The sequence below is a fragment of the Sus scrofa genome, chromosome 9 (assembly GCF_054392235.1).
Source record: "Sus scrofa isolate SSC_HxYL_T2T_F1_AM1 chromosome 9, Sscrofa_HxYL_maternal_Yorkshire_Landrace_v2.0, whole genome shotgun sequence".
NCBI lineage: Eukaryota > Metazoa > Chordata > Mammalia > Artiodactyla > Suidae > Sus > Sus scrofa.
In genome coordinates this window covers 32,945,787-32,966,981 of record NC_139391.1, presented here as the reverse complement: position 1 = coordinate 32,966,981, position 21,195 = coordinate 32,945,787, and the positions used below count along the sequence as shown (strand labels likewise).

Below are 21,195 nucleotides of genomic sequence, written 5' to 3'. Positions count from 1 at the left end.
GAGTTTTGACTGATAAGCACAAAAACTGGTCCTTCTTAGATAGTCTAGAGCTTGACTGGCTTCTTCTCATTTTTAAATGTTCCTCTTCAAAAAAGCCTTTCCTGACCACCTCACAGTAATGTCATAGCACCTTGTTTATTATCTTTCCTTGTTTTTTGTAATAATGTATTTATTTAGTAGCCTTGTAAGCTCCTGCCTGATTGCTAGCATAGTGACTGGTACATAACTGGCACTCAAATATTTGTTGAATGGGTAAATAAATATGGAAATGGTTTCTACTCCTAGTTAGTAGGATGCTATTAGCAATGCACAGGAGAATCTCCAAGTTGAAGCAAGTCCAGAATGAGTTCTGAAGTGACCTCAGCAACCAGGGTAGCAAACAACATGAGTATAAAACAAAACAAAGAATATGAACCACTCCTCTTTGAAGTCATTCTGATTTATTTCAACAGAGATCTATTTTACTTTTCTTCAGGAAGTCTATAATCTCTTTTTCTGTTTCTTGTATCTGAATCTCTGGATTGGCACAAAAAGTAGCATTACAATGCTCTTTTCTCCAGCACCTTTTGTAAGATACTTCCTATTAATGCACAGTTGGCACAAATATAACTTGAAACATAATTTTCTTTTAAAAATGAATTAAGTTTTCTTGTGTTTGATGTGAAGGGCTTTAGTAACCATTAAATTTATCAATCATTATCATGATCTTAAGCTTTAAGTTTTAAACATTCTATATGAAAAACTCACTATGTAAACACAGAAAAATGTTGTGAAGAAAAATACTCCTTCACTATACAATTATTTGTATCACTGACCCATCATCAAGTAGAAACTACTTATCAATTTAACTTCATTCATGTATGTCTACTCACCTTTGGTGAGCAGGAGAGAATGCTCACTATGACTGATAAACTATTTTGACATTATCCTCCTGAATATAATGTAAAAAAAAAAAAGAAAAAAAGAAAAAACTGCAAACCTCAAGTAGTGAACTAATTTTGATATTTTCTATTCTATAAACTTACACAATAAAATATTCATTTCAGTAACTTTTCTTAAGTAAAAAAAAAATGTAGCGAGGGCAACAATTAGGAACAATCTTCCACAGTATGTTTTAAATCAGGCTTCACTAAGCACATGGCCTGGAATTACACTTCAAATCAGTTTACATCAGGCTTTCTATCATGGCAACTTTATGGGAGTTCTAAATTTTAGAAAAAAAGCATACCAAAAATGCACCATCTTTAAGGCAGTAAAGCCGAGCCCTGATAACAATGCATGTTTAAACTTCTATATGCTTCCAAGAGTTTGATATTCGATCGTGTGGACCAAACTTAACTATTCCATCCAGCACTGCCCATCCCCCATCAGATTTGTTTGCCTGAGCATACTCACTAAGTGATAAGGCTTATCTTTAGATTAAAGGTTGAAAGATTTCCCTGTCTCCTCTTCAAAAGTAATTCCCCAGCTGTGACCAGAGGGCTAAAAGCTAAACTTAAATGGTGCAATAAATAGTTCAAAAGTATCTCTGAAACCTCAGTGCACTCAAATCTATAAAGCTATTGAGAAGCAACCTTAAGGAAGGGTGAAAAGCAGTCACTGAAAAATTCATAATCTAGCATATTATATTAATTAAGGACTGGAAATATTCTTAAAAGCATTCAGTATGTGGTCCAATTTAGTCAAGGGAAGTCAGGTATTTTTCTGAATGAGTTGGTTATATAATGATATCCAAAAACTTGGGTCTCTTGATTCCCAACTGAAGTCAATTTTTCTATATCACTATTTAACTTATTTGAATTCAGTATATTACATAACTACTATATAGAAAAGAGGATGACAGCTAACCTCTAATAGATTTTTGGAAGGCATACATAATTTCAGGTCAGAGCAATGTTGTAATTATTTTTATCACTGGATAATGTACACTTTTAAAAATTATACTGAATATCATATTTAAAAAGGCACTAGTAAAATGAAAGACATCCAGAGGAGGGGAGTAAACTGCTCAAGAATGCAGAACTCTTAATGCATGAAAAAACTGGTGAAACCATAATTAAAAAGAGAACACTCTGGGATTAGAACTGTATTCACAAAGTAAATTTCTGCGTAATAAAGGGACATACATTTTCTGGTCATTAGAATCTTCCTTAAATAGAATGGGCTGCCTTGCAATGTGGGAAAGGGAAAGGTCAAAGCAGAGGTTGGAAGATCTCTTAAAGGTAAGGTAGATGTGAGGCATTATAATTCATCTAGAACGCTTCACAGTCTGCTCCAATCAGAGAGTTTATATTTCAATTCTGTAACTGGAAAATCATTATCTTTGGGTAATTTCCTCAAGATGAGTCACAGCACAGTATACAAGTAAACGCATTCACCATTGTCATCTTCCTCCCTCTGATGAACTTTCCATGTATTAGTGTTGGTGACTTAGGTGTGTTTCTTAAAGATTAACTCCATGTATTCCAAATTTCTTTAAAATTCTAGTTATCAAAAGATCAAGTTCAGATTCTAGTTCTGTCACTTAACTATATAACCCAGAGTAAGTCATAATGTCCCTGGATCTCAGAGAAACTCAGATTTGGGGCAATATTTCCTAACTCTGCTAAACCCTCCCTTCTCCTTTGAGAAACGTTTATTAGAACAATTATAAATTCCTTTTCAGGGCCGAATTTTATGAGGTTTATCTGTTTAGAAGTTTTAGTTAGAAACAGCTCTTTTTACCTAAACCACACAGAAACATCTTTTCCTCCCTACCTTAAGTAATTAATATTGTAACATAGTTTGCAACCAAATACTGACATTGACATTTAGGATCACCAGCAAAGATTTTTAAAAAAGGGTAAAGAAAACAAAAAACCTGTATTTAATGTGCGGATATCAAGAAACTTGCTTCAGTAAAATTCAAATGATTAGATGTTGGTATCTAGCTATCCAAGACTTCATTAAAGGAATTACAGATTTAGTTTCTACAGCCTTTAGTGCTTTCTACCTCTAATCACCAGGCTTGGGTATTTAGTTGGTCATTAGGTGCATTTTCATCAAAAGTAAAATATTACTTCTAACAGCCATCAGAAATAATTGGTCTTGGAGGGAAAAGGTTAATGAATGTCTAAACAGTTAAAAATTTAACAGCCATCTAATTATTGATGCAAAGTACTTAACTTTGATAAGAAAGATGTGCTAAACAACTTTTGGCTTGAGACTTAATAGCAAGTTTTGGGAAACTTTGAAACCAAGGATCAAAATCAACATCTAGATTTTAATTACCTGCAACATTTCCATGGGCAGAATTTCTATGCACAGAATTGGCATTAGGAATTGTAAAAACATATTGTTTTTGCCACCATAGGTTATTATCTCCTTTTAAGATTCAAAAGATATACCTTCTAATCCAAATCTGTAGTTCTAGTATTTTATTTAGACCAAATGTGTTTTCATCCCGGTGGTGCCATCAGCATTTACTTCCAGAAACAGATTCTAGCACTATTTAATATATCCTTTATAAATAGGGATAATAAAATTACATTAAAGATCCGTGCATTGACTATTAGCGTTTTGGAGTAGATTTTTCATTGTGAAGAACAGGAATTGTAATTTTTTGGTGTGTTTTCATTAGGACTTTTACTGGAAAATATGACTACATTACGTCAAACAATAAATGAGTCACAATGTACAAGAAAATGTTTAAATTTGAGACTCTTCCATGTTTGCAAGCACAAAATCTGTAGGAAAAAAAGTGTTTATGAAATAATTTAATGACCTGCATAATATTCAAGCATCAACTTTAATACAGAATAAAAAACATTACTAATATAATTTTTAAAAACAAACAAAAACCCTCCTTTTTTCAATGTCAGTAATTATCAGGTAATTCTTATTGCCATGGGACATTACTTCATGCTTTGTTACAAATTATTAATCAGTGCTCCAAAATAATACAAATGTCAAAGAAATATAGTTTTTAGGTCAGATATATAGTTTTTAGGGAGGAACAAGATAAGGGTACAGGATTAAGAGATACAAACTACTCAATATAATAATTAAGCAAAAGCATATATTGCACAGCACAGAGTAAGTCATTATTTTATAATAACTTTAAATGGAGTATAATCTATAAAAATATTGAATAACTACATTGTACTCCTAACACTAATACTGTAAATCAACATAACAAACATTTTAATTTAAAAATTGTAAAGAGATGGCTTTTAAATGTTAAAGAATAAAAAAATCAGATTAAAAAGGAACAATGCAGAAGTTACTATTTCCTGAAAATATCCAGATAATTTATTAACTTCATGTGGAATGTGAAGGACTGATAAATTATTCTAAATATAATTAATCTAAAGCATTTGATAGAGAACAGAAATCCAAAAGAGGCTGGTGTTTGAAGGAGGCAAGTGCTGAAGTTAAACTCACACAGAGGTGAGGTGTTATCTCCCACTCTGAAATGTCAAAGGACATAGGTCAATTTGACTTAGGGTGAGAAACGGTAAATTCTTAAATACAGATTTGGGGAATATAGGTAAGCAAACTTCACAACCATGAAAGCAATAACCTATCATTTGTTGGTGTTTGCATGGCTCAAAGGGTCAGAAAGGGGACAGTTTATATTTTTTTGGCAGATAAAATACAATCCACAATAGAACTTCAGATTTCAAGGAAAACTCGTTCAAATTCACAGCTAACAGCTTGTCTCTATTTGCTGTCACTCTGGATCAGAGAAACCCACACTTTTTTTTTTCCCTTTCCTGTTCCCCTTCAGTTACACTTGAGCTCTCTGACTGAAAAGGTCTGGAACAGATTAAAAGTCGGGCCACAAAATAAAAAGCTTTGGCATGTTGTCAAGCCTGTCTGGAGTACACATACACAGTGGGCCCAAAAAGGGAAACTAAAAGCAGTAAGAGTATTTTATGAAATCTTTTTTTGGCATACCTAATTGTATGCTTGTGCGTACATATGTGCTGGGGGGCTGGGGGTGTTGGTACAGTCTTCCACTTAAAACAAAAGACCAAGATGTGTGTATAATTAATGGATCTACTTAAGCTCACAGCCAAGTTGTTTGAGTTCCCTTTTTATTAACTGAAAATACTTAAAAAAAAAAAAAAAAAAAAGAAAGAAAAAGAAAAAAGCTTTGTTCTAAGTGCTGATTCCTGCAGTTAGCTAAGAGTTAATCACCATTTTTTGTAACCTCATGTAGAGGGGGAAAAAAACCTCACAGTACCATTTTAAAAAATTTCAAAACGTGGACAAGCTGAATTCATTTTATTAAAGATGATTTAAGGAAACATGGATGTTATTGTAGTCCATACAAATGGCAACATTTATTAGATTCTCTACCTTACTTGGTTTCCTGTTTCAACCACAAAGGCTTATTCAAGTATTAAATAGAATCTGAAGTTGCAAATTATTAACATGCCATATTACTTTTTTAACACCCAAACAAGGTCCTGAAGCTCAAAAGGCTAGCTTGCATTTTAGCCAAACCGGATATCTATCAAAATGACAGTCTTTGCCCTGATCCCACCTTTGACTTTACTTGAATGGGGTTCAGTCAGTCAGTTTGAGGCAAACCCAAATGTTGGAGTTTTAAAAAGGCATACATACAGACTTGGGAGAACTGTTCAGAACATTCCTGGCAGGGAAGTTATTCTACCCAGCTATCTCTGGGTAGTTCCCTCCCCCCCCCCCCATTGTGTTTTGATGGCATTCACAGAGTTAATTCCTCTTTCCCGTAAGGGCCCTGCAGTTGTTGTTAGGTCAACCCCTGTAAAGCTTCAAAGGTTCCGAGTCCCCTCAGTCTGACCTACTCAGTGATCTGCACATTGTTTTCATTTAGCTGCATCCAGTCCAAGACGAAAAGCTTTAAAACCACAATGATCTGCTCCTTTTTAGATTCATTTTTCCATGGCTTTGGAAAAACATCTCAGAAACCCACTAAAGAAACTGAAAACAGTGGAAAAATATGGATAAAAAGGCCCTAACCAGCTTGTATACTATTATCAAAATATGCACATTTGTTGGGGGTTGGGGGGAGCATTCCTTTATGCAAATGGTAATTTCTGTCATTTAATTTGGAGGAAAATATGGCCTTGTTGTTTCTTAAATGAAAAGCAAAAAACCCCTTTCTTAAAAAAACAGGGATGGGGGGAGAAGAGGAAAAGAAATGCTTTCAATGGTCTATCTCAAGGATGACAGGGTATTCCCCCCCAACCCACTTAGCATAGAAAACATTATGACATCTAGCAAGGCACAGGGTGGGACTCAATGGTCTCTGAAGTTAGGCATAAGCAGATACCAGGTCACAGACCAAAGCTGATATCCCAGGTTTTAGATGAAGAGACAGTGTGATTTTATTACAGCTAGAAAAGTCATTTTTAAAAAGATTGCCGTGTCTCATAGATGTGAAAGTCTGGCTAGTAAACCACTACAACATTTCTCTAACTCTACCCTGAGAAATCTAAGCTAAAAAGCTGATTTAGACCTGAATTTCTCAACTTTAAAGTGAAAGGTATAAAAAATAGTATTAGATAAGTTAGGTGGCAGTCTTTTTTTTTTTTTTGCTTTTTAGGGCCATATCTGCAGCTTATGGAAATCCCCAGGTTAGGGGGTCAAAGTGGAGCTGCAGCTGCCAGCCTACACCACAGCCACAGCAACGCAGGATCCAAGCCACATCTGCGACCTACACCCAGCTCACAGCAACACTAGATCCTTAACCCACTGAGCAAGGCCTGCGATTGAACCTGCATCCTCATGGGTACTAGTCGGATTTGTTACCACTGAGCTACAACAGAAACTCCTGGGCAGTCATTTTTTAAAACTATAAAGCAATGCAATTTAATTTAAATGTACCTCCCCAAATTCACATATCAAACCTAGTAATCAAAAGTATCTAAAAAGATTGAGATGAACCTTTACCAAAACGAGGGTCAAGCCTGGGGTCTAGCCAAGAGGTGGTCTTGTTCTTATGGTTTATATAGTATATTTCTCCATCCTGAGTCATGGCTTGTTCCCATCCATCAGGAAGAGGACCTATAAATACAGAAAAACATCACAGTTGGTTTTTATTTGGTGCACCTTAAAAAAAGGTGGAAAGGGTGCTAATTTAAAAAGAAAACACATCCTGACATAAAACTACTCATTAAAATATAATTAAGCATGTGTTCAGAGAAGAATGGTAAACATATATACTTGATTCTTTTCCACTAAAAAGAAACTACACAATAACAAAATTCATATCCCCAAAGACACAGATGTAAAAAAAGGGTCAGATTTTGAAAAATCTTCTTTAAGACATGATCTGAAGAATTATTATCACTGTTAATTTAAGACATGACGTGCTGTAGCTCAGGGATCCCCAAGTCTAGTCAGTTTTGTGAGAGTTCCTTCTATAGACCTCAAGGTTCTTTACTAAGGAATATACCCAAGTGTTCTGAGAGCACCTACAGTATCATAAACATTCTACTTAATACATAACATTCTGCTTATTCTTTAGCAGCACCCAAGTTGCTAGGAGGTGCGGGTTAGTGGCTGGAAATTTAACATTTTCAGAGACTTGGGAAGGGGGCTGGGTAAGTACCCAAACTACTGGAAGGCAAATTTCTCAGGAAGAAAAAGAGAAAAGGTACAATTTCAAAGCTCTAGAGTGAGTAAACAACTCCTAGAAGATAGGACTAAAGAATACAGAAAGGATAAGAAGATTATTCTATCTTTATGAGGGTAGGGAAACTAGACGGTTGCTTTTGAGAGGTAAACAACAATGAAAAGAGAGGCCCAGAATAAATTACTGAATTCAAGCATGGTTCTTCTTTCCCCCCACTCCCCCCTTCCACTTCCCACTCCCACCAGGAGTCAGGAGAAGCAAGGGTAAACTGGAGTTTGAGTAACTGCCTAAAATTTGCCACTTGTGGACCATCATGAACTGACTGCTTACTATGTGTCAGTCACTGTGCTAAGCATGTTAAGGGCATGAATTCATTAATCCTTACAATGACCAGTGATGAAAAGCAGTAGTATTGTCTCCAATCTAATGCAGAAACTGAGGCATATTGTGGTTCAGTCTGCGGGACATCACAAAGCTAGTGTCAAGATGATATTCAAAGCCAGCAGCCTTTTCCCTCATTTTTCTCCTAACTACACTTTTGATTCATCACCCACATCCAAGATTAGAGACTAAGTATGCTTCCTGTGCAAAAATGGAACATGTTCCTTCCTTCTATATTGGCAGTCCAAGACAGCCGTAATTACGAGCGGTGCTGAATAAGTAACTTTGGTTAAACAGACCACTCAAACAGGCCCTTGGGACCCAGAGCCCTAATTCTAGGCTAGTTTTGCTTGTATCAGGAACAGACCAATTTGCTACTACACTATTATCAAAGATCTGCTTTGATGGGGTCAAAATCCTGTTAGGGAATGCAGGCATGTGAAACGGGAGTGTTCTGTGCTCCTAGAGAGGCCACAGGTGGAAGACCCTACTCTAGCCCTGAATGCGGAGTTCTGAGCTCAATTCTAACAATGTCCAGTTGGAGTTTGCCACAAGAATCCCATGTTTACTATCCGGTGAATGGAAAGCAAACTTTTTTAACATATATAAATTCAACCAATTTTCTTAGTAGACTTCACCGTCACTTTGGGTTCTATTTTCCCACTAGGAAGATAGAATCTCTAGAACTAAATACTAAGGTTTGTTACTACCTTTAATTGGGAAGATGACTCAATTGTAAAATGTTTCTGGAAAGTAACTAAAACTAAGTTCCTGAGATATCATGATGATGAACAAGTCAACAGGAGTTCATCATGCCTTGGGAAGTATCAACCCAATGGCCTCAACGGACCTCATTATAGCCTCCAAACCTACCTGAATAAATGGATTCCCTACCTTTAAAAAAAAAAAAAAAAAAAATACTACCACCCTCTCCCTTTGCTGAGTTAAAACCAAGAGCAAGAGCAGTGTCTTGGATATAATCCAACTTTCCCTTTCTGCTCCACCTACTCAACTCTCTGACTGATCTGTTGCAATCTATCTCTAAGAATTCAACCACTTCCAGCTCTTTTTCCTAACCACTATAGAGCGTCCTTCCTTGGTGCCTGACTTCTGATCTCCTCCCCTAATTCCAGTGTCTTCTATCAAACAGCCACTAGGGCTTTCTTCTTAAAATACTCCTAATTAACATTTACATGTCACTCACTGCCTTTAAAAACATTTCCATAACTGCCCACCATCAAAAGGAAAATGACAGATGGACTCATTTCTTAGTAAGTCTTTTTCACACACTGAAACCTTACTCCACCCCCAAGTTTGTAAAATCATGCCATCTCCTTGTATGTAATGTTCCACCTCTTATAAACCCTTATTCATCTTAAAAGAGAAAGTTCAGGTGTTACCTCTTCAATTCAGCCTTTCCTGGTTACCTCAGATAAAATTATTAATTTCCTTTTCTATTCTGTATTAACAGTAGATAAAACTGTATTTACTTGTTTACATGTCTGTCTTGACAATGACTGATCTTTTTAACTCACAGGCTAGTATTGGAGTAACTGCTCACTAGATATTTAATGAAGAATGAGTATATTGCCTTGTAATACTCCGAACTTTCTATAAGTGAGCTTAAAATCACGTAGTACACATTACTTCCAATTATAAGCATAAACAGAATATGTGAATGACAGGCTGTTATTCATCATAAATGTATCATTTTTACAGTTCATTGGAAATCTTTAAAAAATGTTTAAAGTTTGTAGAAATGCATAACGGAAAAGCAAAAGTTTTCTGTAAACAACTCTCCAGGGGAAAAACTAAATAACTTTTAAAAATTTTTTTTTGTTATTTTCTCAATACAATTTTTTTTTCTACTGTACACCAGAGTGACCCAGTTACACATACATGCATACATTCTTTTTTCTCCCATTATCACGCTCCATCATACGTGACTAGACATAGTTCTCAGTGCTAAACAGCAGGAACTAAACAACTTTAGTTTTGTGACATGTTCTGGATTCTTTTCTTGTGCACATTCTGTAACACACAAGCACTGATGCTTTATCTATACTATACTTTTTTTTTTTTTGGCCTTTTTTAGGCTGCACCTGCAGCTTTATGGAAGTTCCCAGGCTAAGGGTTGAATTGGAGCTGAAGCCACTGGCCTATGCAACAGCCACAGCAATGCCAGATTTGAGCCGTGTCTGTGACCTACACCATAACTCACAGCAATGCTGGATCTTTAACCCACTGAGTGAGGCCAGGGATCAAACCTCATGGATACCAGTCAGATTCATTTCCGCTGAGCCATGACGGGAACTCCTATACCATACTTACTTTATTCATTTAATATATATTATGGACATCTTTTCTTGATGTAACACCTAATTCTCTCTTATTCTTCTTAATGGCTTCACAGATCTTACGGCACAGATGTTAAAATTCATTTGCCCTTTTCCCAGTGTTACCTATCAGAGCTACTTCTAAATTTTTTTTTGCTATTCTAATAGTGCAGTGCACAATCCCTGATGGCAGTGACGGCATCAGCTTCTCCACCACTCACCAGCTCATTACTGTCACCTGCTCTGTTCTTAGCCCTCCCATGCAGATGAAACAGTGACAGTCAGATAGATCACTGCGCAAAGTAGACAGTAAACCTTTCCAAGGTAAAGATTTGAACCCAGGCACTCTGGCTTCAAAGCTTCTGTTTTTAAACCATAAAATACGCTGCTTCTCAAAGATATAAACACATTCCCCAAAACTTATGCAAGTGTTTCCCTACATTAAACTGACAAGGTGGAATGGTGACTTTATCCATTCATACACAAGTTTAAATTGTTAGGCATATTTATCACGTATTTTTCACATATAAGTCATTAAGTATTTAGTATTTTGCTAAAAAGAGTAGACTTCAAAAACTAAATCCAGAAAACTTTTCACCGGTATTGTTCTTATACACCATAAATAACCAAAAGCAAACCTCTAAATAATTTTAGACACTAGTATAAAGGAGAAACAAGCCTGGTACAAATAAAGAATGTAGTGATTGTCAGCTATTTTCTCACATATTTCTAATTAAAGAAGAATGTACATATGAAATAGAATTATACTGTATAATTAATTTTATAAGCCTCAAATTGATACCAGATATATATGCTCAACAGAAAAGAATGCTTTTTATATTCATTTATGTTGTTCGTTTAACACTGGGTAAAAATTTAACGTGTGGAAAGAGACGGTCTAAAATAGGATGTTTTCTTTATATAAAAATAAAGCTACTGATCAAAGACAAAGGAGTAGATGAGGAAAGGTTACCTTTAAATAAAGCTTTGTACCACAATTGACTCTTGGCAGTAAATAAAAGGAAACAGAATAGAAACAAATCTTTAATCTTAAATGTGAATTAAACAATAACAGATATGGGCTTTATTCACACAAAAAACATTTTTTAGTTAAATGCTCTTGAGAAGAAATTCAGTGACTTGATAACGCAGGATTCTAAGTCATCACATTAAACCAAGCTAACTGCTGAATAACCATGAGAAGCTAAGAAAGCAAGAGTGATATATTTTCTGAATCATCAAGTTACACAGGCTACTGAAAGTTCGATGCAAGCATCTGTTTGGACTAGAGTACAGTCAGCAAGTCCAAGGGGAAATCTGGCTTCTCACAAAACTAAATTTATAGGAAGAGACTACAGGGATGGACCAAAATAAATTTAGAATACTGCTGAGTTCAATTTATATCCTGATTTCAGTGTGTCATAGATATTATAACTTCTCCAATATGGAATATATAAAACGAAGCAAATGTAAGTAGCAATGTTTTGGAGTTCCCGTCATGCTCAGTGGTTAACGAATATGACTAGGAACCATGAAGTTGCGGGTTCGATCCCTCGCCTTGCTCATCGGGTTAAGGATCTGGCGTTGCTGTGGCTGTGGTGTAGGCCAGCGGCTTCAGCTCCGATTGGATCCCTGGCCTGGGAACCTCCATGTGCCTCGGGAGGTTCAATGACCAAAAAAGACAAAAAAAAAAAAAAAAAAAAAAAGAAATAGCAATGTTTTGTTTAACTAAGATAAAACACAGGCTGAGCCCCATCCCTCACATTTCTGATTCAAGAGGTTAGGGGTTGGGCCTGAAATTCCCAGAAGACGCTAAGGAACACTCTCTGAGAAACACTGACCTAAAAATAACTATTTAGAATTCTTTAGCTGGTACAAAACTTTTTCTTGAATTTATCTAACTTATAGGAAACTACAATTATTCATCATTAGGCATCATGGGCAGTTCAAAGATTAAACAACCAAGCACTACATGTGTGAGAATGGCAAAATGCCACATCTGCTAGAATGGGATGAGGCAAACGGTTCAATAGCTATCAAGATAAATAAGGCAGTCGTACGAAGGGTGATCCTTCTTTAAAAAAACAAAAACAAAAACCCCTGAAATGGCCCAAGCAATTATTATGGATAAGTAGACTAAAATACATTTCTTGATTGTCCTCTCATGACCAGATGGAAATGAAGAGTAGGACTCTGGAGGCAGGTAAACTGATGTGACCCATGGGAATTATTACTAGTAACTTGGCTTCAAACCACTTTTAGTTGAGAACTCTCCATTTTCTCAATTCAAATGAAGAATCCTTCCTCTGTTCTGGCAAAATATTTTCTTTATATCTAATGCTATAATACTTATCACACAGTGCTATTTGGTTATGGAGGTTTTCTTCCAGGCTACACTGTGAAATATGTGAATACAAGAGTGTTTATTATGCATTTTTTTTCTCTTTTACTGTTGAGCCAGACTGCCAACTATTCACAAAGCATGGGAATAAATGTTGGCTGACATTAATATCATCAAGCAAAATTCAATTAAAATCCTTGGAGTTCCCGTGGTGGCTCAGCAGAAATGAATCTGAATGAGCATGCAGGTTCAATCCCTAGCCTCGCTTAGTGGGTTAAGGATACAGCACTGCCATGAGCGTGGTGTAGGCTGGTGGCTACAGCTCTAAATGGACCCCTAGCCTGGGAACTTGCATGTGCCCCAAGAGCAGCCCTAAAAAGCAAAAAAAAAAAAAAAAAAAAAAAAAGAGAGAGAGAGAGAGAGAAATCCTTTGTGCTGGTGAGATAGAATGTCCTGTTTTATCCTTTCCATGTAAGTTCAATTTCTCCATTATTTGGTATTACTTAAAGCCATAGGGACATAGCGAATTATTTTATTCAGTATTTACTGAGCCCCTACTATATTCAGGCACTATATTTTAGGCCCTGGAGATACAGCAATAAGCAAAAGAGTCCCTGCTTCTTGGAATTTATGTTCTAGCCAAGAAGACAAAGGGATATGTATAGTTAATGTTGGCTAATGATAAGTGCAGTGAAAAACAGTTAACAACAATCCCCAAACCAAAAAACACCATTGAGCACAAAAAGAAAAAAAAAGAAAAAAAGGGGGAAAAAAAAACCCAACAACAAAACAGCCTTTTAGAAATGTGGACCAAGAAGGGGCACACCGACAAAGTGACCTTAAAGCTGAGACTCAAACCCAGTGCCAGCCAAGCATGTGATGGTCTAGGGCATAGGCGACTTGGTCAGGGGGTAGTGTGGAGGCCAGCAGGAAGGGGCAGAGCAAGCAAGGAGTTAGGGATTTGTGGTTCACTTTGTTTTTATTATCCAGACTTGATCCTTAAAGGGGATCACTAAAATGAAAGGGTAATTCAATTTCTCCAAACTCATGGCCAACATCTAAACACGTAAGAGTGGGTAATAAACATTTTTAGCCCAGACCATGCTTGTATATACCAGAGGTAGGCCGTTAGACAAGGGAACGGCAGGGATCGAACCCATGTCACAGCTGTAACCAGACCCACAGCAACAATGCCAGATCCTTAGCCTGCTGAGTCATGAGCTAACTCTAAAAGGTATCATTTTAACAAGATAAATTAGGAATTAGGAAAAGCAAGAGAGAGCAGTAGGCTACAATTAATTCATGAATTAGAATTACTTATCCTTGGGAAAAAAACACTTTCATGTAGGATTTACAACTATTGGTTAGATGATAACTACGATAGCAAATACTAACTTCCTGCAGTATTTTAAAAACATAAAGTTTTTAAAATGACACATAAACTCTGTCATAATACTGAAGATGACTCAAAATCAACTTCCTGCTCTTGCCTAAGGACCCTCTTACATTAGCAATGACTAAGAAACCATCTGTAATGTCTAATCAAACAAGAAAGTCTTGATTATGCCACAAAAGTTTCATGATCAACCTCTCCCTCTTGCTTGGCCCACAATTCAGGAAGAAGTCACTCAGAATACTGGAAGTTTTACTAAGCACACCCTGATGAGTGGTTCAAAGTACAGGAATATCAAGAAGCAGTTTCTTCAGAATGTAAGAGGAGTAGCTGGAAAAATAAATGCCATGCACCTTTCAAAGGAATCTAATCCTGACCAACTTCTAATTCTGACCAGTTTTGAAATTCTGGTCTCTTGTATTTATGACAAATTACAAACTGTACTCGCTTACTACATGCAAGGCATTGTTTCAAGTTCTTTACACGTGAGTATTAATTCATTTAACAGTTCCATGGCATAGGTCCTATTATTACCCCCATTTTAAAGATGAGGAAACTAAGGCACAGAAAACCTGCCCTAAATCACTTAGACCAGATTAGTAAGTGGCAGAGCCTGGAGACAAACCCAGATAATCTCTGGAACTCATGCTCTTAAGTACTACATTGAAAGTGTGACAAACATTAATCCAAAGTAGTGCTTTCAAAAATTTCCTTTTCTGGAACTTTCATGAAACCCCATTGCTTCAGTCATAGACATACAGATGACTCCTACATCTTTAATGCCTCTCACAGAGCCAACACTAGACCTCCTCCACCAACTGGACACCGACACTTCACAAAACATGCCCTCATATTTTGAGTTGATTTTACTTTAAAATATAATGCCTTAAATAAAACTTCAAGGTAGACTTTCATATTTCCATGACTAAATTTTAGCGATAGCTTCCCAATTAGTTTTAATCCACTGCAACATTAAACATTATATGTACTCAGAGCATCTTGCCTCCTACCTCCTCTGAAGAAGTAGCTCTATGACTCAGGGCTCCCTGCCCACAGGGAAAATTCTCGGATCTTTATCGGGTTATTCAAGGTCCTCTGTCATCATGTGTTATGCAGCATTGCACAGGTTCTGAAAGCATCACCACTACCATCCTTCAAACTTCTCTTCTTCTCCCCTCTCCAGAGCCTTCCTGCAGGTACTCTTTTCCCTGCCCTCCTTGCTTAGCTAACTCCTTACTCAACCCTCTCTAATGGTATGCCCCTTCCTCAAGATGACTTTGCCTACATATAGTTTCCTCTCCCATTGCACCAGGTACTTTCTCTTGGGTAAAATGATCCTCTCACATCAGTAATTTAGTCATCCATTTGGTGTTAGTCCTCCCGCTGCATGTCCTGTCTTTCCAGTACTCAGCAGGGTTATGCACTTTTCACCTCCACATACCCCCCAGGCTATAGGCTATCTCCTCCTAGCCTCCACTACTGTTACCCACTGCAATTCTACTCTATTCTCATGTGGTAATTTTGAGAAGCTTTTCTCAATTGCTATCGGACCTATGAAATGAACGTACACTTGTTTTTGATCTCGTGGATGCTTACTGAAAACTGTCCTGTATTTGTTCCTTTACACTAAGTTTAACTATAGGCCAGGTATGGGAAGAATTTACCATTCTGCCCTAGAATATAGAAGAAAAAAAGATGTTTGTTTGCTTGCTTGTTTGTTTAAATGAGTAGGGAGGCTCAATTTTACAAGGCTGCTTAGGACAATGACGGCCACCTTCACTGGAAACGACCACCAGATTAGACTGTGATTCTTTGATCCTGCAGATTTGTGGTTTTTAAAGTATGTGAGAACTAAAATATATTCACCCCGATTCTTCTACAGTTTTGTTTCCAAAAGAGTCTTCTGAAGTTCCCTGGTGACGCAGAAGGTTAAGGATCTGGTGTTGTTGCTGCTGTGGCATGGCTTTGACCCTTGGCCCGGGAGCTTCCACATGCTACAGATGCATCAAAAGATAATTAAAATGAAGTTATTTTTTAAAAAGGAGCCATCCATAAACATTAACCTCTGAAACTCTTATGCTTGACCTTATAAGTCCTAAACAATCCTTAATAAAGTTCTGACCACAACACCAAAATTTTCAGGTAGACTCAACGGAAAAGGTTGTCACATATAATAAGTATTATGATACCATTATTATTAACTTTTTGTGGCTTTAGTAAGCCAAACATGGGACAAGTGTGTATAAATGAATTTACTGGGGAAAAAAAAAGCAGTTTATAAAATCAAGTTTTAGTAAAGAAAAAGATTTCCCTTCTGGTTTCCATAGTAAGCGTTCTATCTTCAGGTGAAAACTGGTTTAAACCATGCAGCTCTAAGTCATGAGCTCAGGCTTTCTCATTTTTGCATACTGGTCTAGAAGCTGGAAAAAGAAAAGGATTATAAAACTGAGGAGAAAAATCTACTTCAGGCAAAAAAATGCAGAGTGGTAGCCAAACCACTTCAATCATTTCTTTTGTTTCCTCTTGAGTTCAGGTATTCTCCTATGTCTTACAAATAGTTAGAAAATTCTGCTCAATGAATCCCAAGTCTCCAATGAATCACTGTGCACAGGGTAAGATAAAACTCTGGCCCAAACACTGAAGGCCTAGATTGGAATTCTGGCACTGCTACTTTCCTGTATCTACTCACTGTGTCCCCAACCAAGGTCTCATGTCACCTTTCAGAAGACACTTCACTGTACTCTACTCATCTGCCTATATCCCCAGCTTTCTCCCCATCAAACTAAGTAATAAAGGCACCTTGACTTTTTTGGTCTTCGTAATAACCCTAAGAGCGTAGCCCTGCCACCAAATGCAAGCAAAGTTTATTGAGCTGAAATGATTAAGACTATTTGTGAAAAGAATGATTGACTGGTCTTGGTCCCTTCAGTTTATCAGATCCTTAGTTTGTGCTTTTACAAATCACAGACTTTTTAATAAGTCCATAACATTCTTCCATATGTAATAGGCACTTAAGTAAAGGGTTTTTTTCAACTGAAAACAGGAATAAAATAAAAATAGGAGTAAAAAAGTGAATCTTTAGTAACACTTCTATGCTTTTAAGTTTACCATTCTAGAGTCTTCTCCAGACTTATGTGGTCCATAAGCCAGGATTACAGCACCTCCTGAGAATTTGTTGGAAATGCTAAATTTCAAGTCCTACCCCTGAGTTAACTGAGTCAGAATCTGCATTTTAACAAATCCCCAAGTGATTCCTCTACACATTACAAACTGAGAACCACTGATCTAGAATACAGAAAACTAAGGCTTACTACTTTCAAAAAAAAAACGAACATTCTTTTATACAACGACCAACCACCCAAACTCTACCAGTATAGCAAAAGTACCAATTGAGGGGTTCCCATCGTGGCTCAGTGGTTAGCGAATCTGACTAGGAACCATGAGGTTGCGGGTTCGATCCCTGGCCTTGCTCAGTGTGTTAAGGATCCAGCATTGCTGTGAGCTGTGGTGTAGGTTGCAGATGTGGCTTGGATCCCGCGTTGTTGTGGCTCTGGTGTAGGCCGGCGGCTTCAGCTCCGATTCGACCCCTAGCCTGGGAACCTCTATGTGCTGTGGGAGCGGCCCAAGAAATGGCAAAAAAGACAAAAAAAAAAAGTACCAATTGATATTTTACTTGGTTAAAAAACAAAAAACAATCATCCGTGATGCACTATAAATGAAATTAAACTCTATAGATAGCATAGTTTAAAGAAAACTGTGAAAGATTTAGATTCAGACAGAACCAGGTTCAAGTCTTGAATCCAATATTTATAATTATTAACCTTCTAACCTTAGGCATGTTCCTTCATTTGCTTGATGCTCACTTTCTTTATCCAGAAAATGGAGATAAGCATCTTCTCAATTAATTGTTGAAAGGATTAATGGGTAAAGTGCTTAACAAAGGGCAGGGTGTACAGTAGATACTTTAGTAAATGTTCCCTTACTCTTTCCTGGAAGTTCTGCCACTCTGTTCCAACAATATATTTAACTTACCAACAAAAATAATAAAGAGGCAAGGTTATGAAAAAATAAACATGGGTCTCAAAGATGAAATAACTGGATAAGAAAATCAGGAGACCTTTAGAAGGTGTTCCCTTAGGGGAAGGACCTTAGAGAGGAGTCATTTCTATAGTCTCCCAATTTTTCAGGATCAAGCTCAAACTTCTTAGCTGATCACATGAAGGCCTTCTCCTCTGAAGGTCTTGTCCTCAGTCTCATCTCCCCATTACTCCATCACTAATTTTATGCTGCTGGAGTTTCAGACTCAGCCATCTCCCATATAATGCTACCTTTATCTTCCCTTTTCTTTAACAAACTTAACTCCTGCTCATCTACTAAAATTCAGGTCCTGAATCCAACCACTTGTCACCATTTTCACCTCCACCTGGTCCATCATTTCCCCTGAGTTACTGCAATTGCCCCCTAACTAATCCTCCCTACTTTAAAAAAACTTACTTGAGCATATCACCCCTCTATTCAAAACCTACAAGTCCCTCTATAATATGGCTTCCATACCACTCTTCACTGACTCTGTTCCCACTACAATGGTCCTCTTGCTATTCCTCCAATGTGCCTCAACACTCTTTGAACTGGCTGTTGTTTATGTGTGAACATTCCTCCCCTTTTCCCTAGATATCTGCATTGCCCTCAGTTCATTCAGATCTTTGCTCAGAAAACATCAATTATAGAGGCCTACACTGCAGAAATTACCTAAAATTATCATTTCCTTCCATCCCCAGCCAATCACTCTCTGACCCTTAACTGGTTTATTTTTCTCTATTTTAAACTGACATACTATTTATTTCTATTCTATATTCATGATTTAGAATAGTGTTCTGTACATACTAAACATTCGGTATTTGTTGAGGGAATGAAAGAAACTCTGGCTCCTTAAAGATGTCTGTTCTACCCTCCAGATTACTGACTCACTTATTCCTCCCTCTACTCTCTCAGCACTCGGTACACACTTACTGTTGTGAACATATGGGAAAAAATTATTTTACCTTGACTCCACAGCCTGAGTGGCCATTACCATGTCTAGTACAAAGCAGAGCATTTGATATTTGTTGAATGATTCAGAAAGGGAATAATTGTCTCAAGGAGAATAATAAGACTGTTAAAAATTATTTGTCTGTTATAGCTAGGTGAATGTCCTAGAGGAAAAGGCCAAATATAAGTTCAGAAGTTTTTTTTTTTTAAATGGCTGCACCTGCTAGGGGTCAAATCAGAGCTGCAGCTGCCAGCCCACACCAAAACCATAGCAACACAGGGATCCAGCCACATCTGCAACCTCCTCTGCCGCTTGTGTTGATGCCAGATCTTAACCCACTGATAGAGGCAAAGTATCCAATCCGCATCCTCATGGACACTATATCAGATTCTTTTTTTTTTTTTTTTTTTGGCTTTTTGCTATTTCTTGGGCCGCTCCCGCGGCATATGGAGGTTCCCAGGCGAGGGGTTGAATCGGAGCTGTAGCTGCCAGCCTACATCAGAGCCACAGCAATGCAGGATCCGAGCCACGTCTGCAACCTACACCACAGCTCACTGTAACGCCAGATCCTTAACCCACTGAGCAAGACCAGGGATCGAACCTGTAACCTCATGGTTCCTAGTTGGATTTGTTAACCACTGAGCCGTAATGGAAACTCCCTTAAAAAAAATTTTTTTAAAGAACTTTCTAATAGACAACTCTCCAGACTTTATTCACCATAACTTGAGTCTTTCACTGTCATTCCCAAGTGTGCAAATCTTCCACATTTTTATCCCCCTATTTTCATCTTCTTTTTGCTTGCTTAGGAAAAAGAATTCTCCCATCTCTGGTAGATAATATTTAAGGTCCACTCTAGCCAGTCTGTGATCCTTTTTTTTTGATCCCTGGCCTCACTCAGTGGGTTAAGGATATGGCATTGACACAAGCTGCAGCATAGGCTGCAGATGTGGCTCAGATCCCTGCGTTGCTATGGCATAGGCTGGCAGCTGCAGCTTCAATTTGACCACTAGCCTGGGAACTTCCATTTGCCTTAGGTGAGGCCTTTTTTAAAAAAAATAGCTTAAGAGTTTTAGTATGTTTTTTAAAAGATGAGCTTTCTATAAGCTCATTTAGACTTCAGAAATGTTCAAATAATGCAATGACCTTTAATTAAATTTTTAACCTAAAGTTTTATCACCTCTTTACCTTACTGACATCTAAAGAAATAATTTTAGAAAACTCTTGTCTGTTGTTGTTGCATTTTTTTCATTTCACCGATAGCTGCCTATATATGGTAGTCTAGGGATATCATTTTTAAAGAATTAGCATCTTCATCTTTCACACAAATATTCCTCCTATGAGTCATAAAATTATTGCAGCAACAGAGTATCCAGAAGGATTTAGAAATCAGTGGAAAGACAAAAATAATATTCTAACACTTATCAAGAGAAGAAATAAAACAGGCATTTATTTGGTTTTTAAATGTAAATAATTTAATCTCTTTCTCATCTTTTCTTCCCAAAGCTGAGCAAAGTTTGAAAAATTCTACAAATAATCACTAGAGAAAAGTTGAACACGGACACTTATATTTTAAATGCCACTAATAACTTATTTTATGAAGAAAGCTGGTGGCAATGATATGTATCAAATTTTTTCCTTTACATATTCTTTAACAATATTTTATCTTAATCTTCTAAGTTAGTCTATTGGTTAAAATAACAAATAAAAGATTGAGTCATTTAATCTTCACGACAGCCCTATAAATTCAGTGTTACTGTAATTACTGTCACTCCCATTTCCAAGTGAAGAGAGTAGATACAGTAACATATCCAAGATCTCATCGGCAGCTAAGTGAAAGAGCTGGGATTCAAACCCATGTCCACTTGACCCCAGAGCCCCTGACCTTAACTCCTATTCTAAGTTCCTTCTCAGTTCTCTCCAAAGGCGAAAAGAACTTAGAAGTAGGAATTATCAACTCCTAAAACTTGTAGTCAGCTCTGCAACTTCTCACACATCTTTACCTTATCTGTGCTCCGTAAAGTTTAAAAACCTTATTATCAACTTTTTTACCTGTTATTTCTACATTTCACATCTGTTCTATGTCATATTTTTCTTGTTAACAATCTCTCT

General features: G+C 37.0%; 1 protein-coding gene across 8 annotated transcripts in view; it reads right to left on the bottom strand.

The window, feature by feature from the left end:
• The window catches only part of YAP1 (Yes1 associated transcriptional regulator), a 114,025-nt gene that overhangs the window by 32,254 nt on the left and 60,576 nt on the right, over positions 1 to 21,195 (bottom strand). For 4 of the 8 annotated variants that reach the window (XM_084975826.1, XM_084975830.1, XM_084975828.1 and 1 more), the window contains exon 4: positions 6,916 to 7,035. In XM_084975826.1, coding sequence (XP_084831952.1) covers positions 6,916 to 7,035 — 120 coding nt within the window. The remainder of the gene's footprint in view (positions 1 to 6,915; positions 7,036 to 21,195) is intronic. The other 4 variants (XM_084975827.1, XM_084975831.1, XM_021062706.2 and 1 more) reach the window with 1 other exon arrangement.